The 7,273-nt window shown below is 30.3% G+C and overlaps 1 protein-coding gene across 1 annotated transcript; it reads left to right on the top strand.

Annotated features, from left to right (window-relative positions):
• The first annotated feature begins 4,921 nt into the window (after positions 1-4,921).
• On the top strand, positions 4,922-5,510 carry LOC112514806 (calcium-binding protein KRP1-like). Its single transcript, XM_025121415.1, has one exon. The coding sequence runs from the start codon at positions 5,073-5,075 to the stop codon at positions 5,427-5,429; it is 357 nt and encodes a 118-aa protein (XP_024977183.1). The 5' UTR covers positions 4,922-5,072; the 3' UTR covers positions 5,430-5,510.
• Positions 5,511-7,273: the final 1,763 nt, after the last annotated feature.

The following is a 7,273-nucleotide window of genomic DNA, read 5'->3' as shown; positions in this document are numbered from 1 at the left end:
TCTTTATAAAAAATTATATTATTAAATCAAATATAAATTATTTCGTTATTGTACATAAATTAAATTATAAAAAAATTGGATTAAAAAATTACACAAAAAAATGAGGAATTTCAAATAGTTAATTTGATACTAATATCGATATATTTTTGTCAATTTTTTATGATATCGTCAAACATATATTCTATTCAAAAATAAAAACATCATCGCTTTCTCAAAATCACATAAAGCCATATTATAACATCGACTGAGATAAAAAATAAAATAAAATATTAAAAACACGATGTATGACGCTGCATTGCGCGAGTACGCTTCTAGTATATATATATATATATATATATATATAAACACATCTGTTTTGAGAAAGTGCAATCACACTTCTAGACCTTCAAAATAATTAACACATAATAAAAATTAAAATAAACAAAAATGAATTTGTATTTATCTATAATTTTCTGTTATCCAATATTTATCTTTATCTCTTAAATTTTGTTAATATCATCAGAGACTTTTTATGGCGATGCGTCCGTTGTCGATAATGATGTGATAATATTGTGACAATTATTTGGTTTTACCATGATAATAATGTGATAATGATTTGATAAGTTGAATATTTGTATGACGTGATTTTGATGTGATAATCATCTGATAATTATGTGATTTTTGTTGTGATATTGATGTAATAATGTTGTGAGAATAAAAAAACTAGCAATGATTACGTCTACTTTCATCGCTCTGTCTGTTATCCTTAATTAATTACTTTATTTTTTATTTTAATTATGAGTTAAATAATTTGGAGACCCGTAAATGTTCTCGCATTATCATAAAACAAGGTTGTTCTCGTTTGAACCTCCACACACACACACACATATATAGACACACAAACTTGAGATCATGTGAGACAAAACTATTTTCGTAAGACATGTTTTTTACACTTCAAACTTCACAGTAAAACGATGTGAAGGTAACATTCACATTGTATTTGTTTTGAAGGTTTGGGTTTTTTTTTTACCTTCACAACGTTTTGTTGTAAAATTTCAAGTGTAAAAAACTTGTATAACGTGTCTCGTGAAAACAAACTTGTCTCACGTGAACCCAACCATATATCAAAATAAAATTTATTTGTTTTTGGTTCGTATATTATACTACCTCGTCCTAAAATAAATATCCTCAATAAAGAAAATACATATTCATCCGGTGAGAAAAATTACCTGATAAATACTTACCGGGTAAACGTTTAGTAACGTCCCCTAAGTCTAGCCATAAGACTATTGCCTTGACTTGACTTGACTTGTAGGAAAGATGAAATATTCCATCACATCTCATGCTTTTTACCAACATGCCACCACCCTTGTGGTTATATATGTTTCGTATTATATTTTGTTTACACAAAAAAGTTATATATGTTTTTATAATTTCATTTTTGAAATTTAGTACTGAAATACACTTTAAATTAATACATTTAACTGGATAAAACACTGAAAGAATTTAAGAAAACTATTAAATTTTTTTTATAAAAACTTGCAAACTTGGATTAAAATTTATAAAAACTAAATCTTATTGAAAAATTGGGTCAACACATAGCCGGTCACGGGTGGAGCCGAGACTTGAAATTCCATAGAAATATGTAAACAGTCCCGGACCATCGAGCCACAAACCCATCTCAATTTGTTCCGGTCCTAACCAGTCGTGGGTCAAGTCGGATCCAATTTGACCATCTCTAGATTCACCACTTGTTCTCAAGACGTGAGCCAAGTTTTTTTAAAACAAAAGCCCGAAAAACCCTGAAAAACCCCAATCAAACCTTTTTTCACGCTGTAAGTGTGAAAAAATAACAAAATAATTTGTACAAGAATGAAAGTATCTCATATGCAAAGTTCTTATAAGAAAAAAACGAACTCTTAGAAAAATCACTATTGGACAGAGTTCTTATAAGAACCTCATATTTCTTGAGCTGTTGTACAAGAACCTTAGTTCTTACCTTGAAGTTGGTGTGAATGACGTTTTTGTTAGTTTTTTTTATATATTTTATTGACTTTATAATTATTACTGATGTTGAAAAAATACATGAACCCCACAAAATGGTTCTTATAACAGCTACCATTGTGAAGTTTGATAAAGATTCTTAATTTGATGAGATGTAAATGATGTAATAAACAGAAGTAAAAAAATGAATTCTTATAAGAACCTACATTGGAGATGCTGCTACTGACAACTATGCTAAAGTACTGATTTTGGAGATTTAGGATATTTTTTGCTACAACAACTATGTTATACCATATGCTAAAATAGGGAAAAGAAATGAGATATAATATAAACCTTCTAATTTGGAGAAACCTTTAAAACTCCATACTTAAGGAGAACATATAATATTTAACTATTTCTCAACAATGGGAGATGTTAAAATTAAGGTGACGTTTGTTTTTTAAGAGATGTTGAAGTCTGATTTCACTTCTGATTTATAAGAGGTGATGCTGAAGTCTGAAATGTGAATCAATTAGACTGTTTATTTTTTTGTTTGAAGGCTGAAAGCTGAATCAATTAGACTGTTTGTTTTTGTAAACTGACAAATGTCTGAAATTTATGGTTTACAAAGACACGTAAGTAAGGGAAAATTCGTCATTTTGAAAACCAAAGCCTTTATTATTGTACAGGAAAGCATGGGCCTGAAGTGAGGTTTTCTCATCACTTCACAAATTTTGAGGAAAAAAAAAAGCAAAAAGATTTTAGGACTAACAACAAGAACAAACATCGTTATTTCATCAAGATTATTGCTTCAATGCAATCTCTCTTCCAATTCAACGTCTTCAGAGATCCCACCTTCAAAATCCCAAGGTAAATTTCCCTTTTCAAGTCTTGTCGTGATTCTCGTTTCTGCCGATGAACGAAGATACGTTTACAGCGTCAGATTGGTTAACTCACTTTGAAAGTTGAAACCCAGTTCAAATCCGATAGATGAACACCATTTTTTGAGTACCCATTCGATTATAGGTGTTTTCAAGCTTACCCATTTGAAGAAACCACGAATTCGTGTCGTTTTATGACTCAGAAGATTTTCTTGAAGTTGTGAAAATCGTAATAGATATAGAGCGAGAGAGCTGTTAGCGATCAAGGACTACATTTTATGGCTGATGATTCTTTAGCTAAAATCTTCGAACCATCACTCGTGAGTTTAACAGATCATCATCAGCAACAGAGCGAGAGTGAGACCTGAGGCGGGTTTGATTTAAGATACATTTAAAGGGTTCTTTTATCACTTAAAAATTAAAAGGAAGACCGTTGGCTTTAAGCTCTTATTTGAGAAAAAAAACAAACGGTCTGAAATTGAAAATATCTGACCGAATCAGACTTAAGAGCTGAATCTCAAAAAAGAAACAACTCCTAAGTGTTTATAAGAAAAAAAAATAATACTCTATGAATTGTATTGAATATTTTAATAAGATAAATAACACAGTAACCCATATTCTCCAAAATAGAGATTTTGGGTATTTTTGCTCCAACTGATTCTCCTCCAAAATGATGATAATATGAGAGAAATGATGAGATTATCCAAATTTAAAAATTTCTTAAAATATAATTACTTGTGAGAGAAAGAAATTATTTTTTATTTATTATCGATGAAATTGCTTGAATTTAAATTTTTATGAGAGATGAATAATATTTTATAAGTTGTATTGAAATTTTTTAATAATACTATAAGGGTTTTCGCACAATGCAAGAAGATATATCTCGATTTTAATGTTTTGTGTTTTTTGTCTCGGTTGATGTTATAATAATACGATTTTATATAGTTTTGAGAAAGTGATAATGTTTTTATTTTTGAACAAGATATAAATATGAATATATCATAAAGAATTGAAAAAAATTATTGATATTAATATCAAACTAACTATTAAATTTGTTTTATATATATTTTTTAATTCATTTTTATTTTTTGTTTAATAATTTATTTTTTTAAAAAGATAATAATTAAATATTTTGTTAGAATTCAATGATTATCTTAATTATATTTTAAATTTTTTATATTTAAAATGAGATGTTTATCCTCTCGATTATGTTTATTTGCAGTTAGTTATACAAATTCAAACATGAAGCTTTAATAAATTGTACTTACGTACAATTTATTTGCAATCTTATTTTTAAGTAATATGCATCAATTAACAGTAATTCATGCATAAAAATGAGTTTTAAGAGTTTTTATCAAATGTTTTATAATATAATATAAATCATTAATTGTATAATCTCTAAAATTAAGAATCCGTTGAAGATTTTGACTTTTTAAAGTATCTCCACCAGAATCCCTAAAATCTCTCCAAATTAGAGAACCAAGAGTTAAATTATCTAAAAAAAGAATTACATTAATTTCCAACGTATTCTCAATTTGAAGAATATACAACATTGATTAAAATATTTCATTTTTTTTATTAAAATATTATTTTTCTTTTTAAATAAATATTTCAAAGTTTTGTATTGATAGAATTCACATAGTAATTATTTTTGGGGTTTTCTTCGTATTTGGATTTTTCCTATTTTTTTTAAGAGCATCTCCAATAGATTCACTGGTTGAAACATTATCCGATTATTATGCTGATATGGCGAATGATGTGATATCCAACTTAGTATTATTTTAGTGACATGATTTTTTTAAATCTAAAGTTAGTCTTTTTTTTAATCTAAAATTAATTTTCAACTCAATTACCCGAATACTTAAAATGTTTAAAACTTTACATCTTAGATATTAAAATAAAAGTTTTAAAAATACATTACTTAAAACAAGAATCAAGTTAATTTTTTAATATCTCAAAATGTAGATGGAAAAAGTCAAAACAAAAATCAATTTTTTTTCCCGTTTTACCCCTATTGTATCCCATCTTCCTCGTCTACGGAAAACGCAAAGGAATTTCAGTGTGGACTGTTCAGATTCCGCCGTCCAGACGCGGGCGATTTTCAATCAAAACTTCCCCATTCTTTCTCCCTTCCTTCCCAGTTCCCATGAACCACCGCCCATCGGCCACCCTTCCATTCCACCTATATAATTCCAAGCTCCAACTCACAATCTCACATCCCCATCATCAATGGCATCACACGATAACCAATCTGAATTCCACGATTTCTTACCGTTAATGGCGGATAAATTGGGGGGCGAACGTCTGATTGAAGAATTATGCAACGGATTCCGATTGTTTATGGATCCGATCAAATGTGTAATCAGTTTCGATAGCTTGAAGAAGAACGCTGTCGGTTTGGGGATTGGAGATCTGAATGATGACGATCTACTGAGTATGTTGAAGGAAGGGGATTTGGATGGAGATGGGGTTTTGAATCAGATGGAATTTTGTGTTCTTATGTTCAGATTAAGCCCTGATTTGATGGAACATTCCAAGTTTTTGCTGGAAGAAGGTTTGCAGCAGGAGTTCAAAAAGAAGTATTAGAAGTATTTCGTTTTGTATTGTATATTGTATATTGTATGTAAAACAAGTGTTTGAGATTGCTTATAAAAATAATTAATTGACTTATTTCAGTGTCAAACCGGTAATAAAGAGTTAAATTATTCTAACTTATAATAAGTTGGTAAGAACTTTTGTAGAAAAACATAAATTGTTTCAAATAAGCAATCCCAAACACCTCCAAACTCGATTTTTTAGAACACGATCGTATTGCAATTCAGTTTGAATACGATACAAATTAAACGAGTGAATTACAATTTACAGGGTTGGTCTTTCTTCTATATGTTAGGCATGGGAATGGAACGCTTCCAATTGGGGGACTCGAGTCCTCGTGTACTCGCTCCAACACGGAATGAGATAGGGACGAGCACTGGATCCAGTGCACGGTGGTAGGAGTCTTAGGTCTTCAACAAACCCGACAATTTTTTTTTTATAAAAAAAGGCTATAAAAAATTTGCTTAGTAAATTTTTCTGTTGTGCGCTCAACAAGAAAAGACAAGGCCCCCAACTTGATATCTTGATTGTTAATTGGTCCATTTGCAGCATGTACTGATATTTTTGTTCGAAATATAAAAATTATACACCTCGATGAATTAGTAAAGAGTCAACTGAAAATCGACCTGAATAAGTTATATTTATTCGGTTAATTGAACCGTTTAAGCCGAAAAGGAAAATCCAAAACCGTTTTCATCTGAACGAATTATTTGGTTTTGAATTTTTTTTTCCACACAACTACCAAACACTCGGTATCACCGGTGCTATCATGACAGATGTCACAAACACATGACACAATAGTCGAAACGACTATACTCTATTACCATTAATGCTATTGTGACAGACACAATAGCTGAGACGACCATACTCTTAGTACCGTCGGTGCTATTGTGACATATGTCACAGTCTCATACACTATAGCCATACCCCATACTTGGTTTTTCTTTACCAGAGCACTTGGTTCAACAGGAACAAAAAAATTACAATATGTTAATTTTCACAACTAAAAGTAAATTACAATTTTTTTGAATATGCAAGTTTAAATATCTCAAACATAATCGAACCAATTACAAACAATGTATTAGATTACAATATAAAACTAAACAAAACTTCAAACGTCATACAACTAAAATCACGATTTCACAATTAGACAAATAAACTAGATTTTTTCGTAAGCCTTATTTGGATTGTTGAAGTAAAGTGGATAAAAAAATTTAAAATTTTAATGCTACTATTTTCTTTTAATGATATTATATATATATATATATGTATATATATATATATGTATATAAATTAAAATTAATATATATACACATATCAGGCCGGGTCGGGCTGATGATCATCGTCCCCGCCCCCGTTAAAATCCCCGAATTTGTCCCCGAACCCCGCCCCGTCCCCGATAAGATATCCCCGGACCCGGTCCGAAAGTTTCGGTTTTAGGTTTTCACCATCGGTTTCGGGTTTTTTTGCCATTCATATTCAAAACTGTTCGATCTGGTATGCTCGACCTCTCTATCTCGTGCTTTCCATCCTAAAAAGGATTTTCTTCAAATGCCATCTATGTAATTTTCTCGTTGAATTCCGTGAACGAAACAAAAAAATTCCAATTTCGTTAAGAATTCCATTCCAATTCCATCCACCCAAACGCAATCAAAATACATGGTCAAATCCCATTCCATTCCCTCAAAGTCAAATTCATTTGATGAATTCCAATTCCATCGAAATCCATTATGCGAACCAAACGCCCCCTAATTATTGTAATATAAAATATAATAAATATGATTGAAAACACTACCAAAATGACCCTCTTTTCCGGCGTACAAATCCCCACGACG

The sequence above is a fragment of the Cynara cardunculus genome, assembly GCF_001531365.2.
Source record: "Cynara cardunculus var. scolymus isolate 2C chromosome LG 6, CcrdV1, whole genome shotgun sequence".
NCBI lineage: Eukaryota > Viridiplantae > Streptophyta > Magnoliopsida > Asterales > Asteraceae > Cynara > Cynara cardunculus.
This window is presented reverse-complemented; position numbering and strand designations above follow the sequence as displayed.

Bases quoted from the DNA above. Each gene is read 5' to 3' on its own strand.
- LOC112514806 (XM_025121415.1), top strand. From the start codon at position 5,073: ATGGCATCACACGATAACCAATCTGAATTCCACGATTTCTTACCGTTA.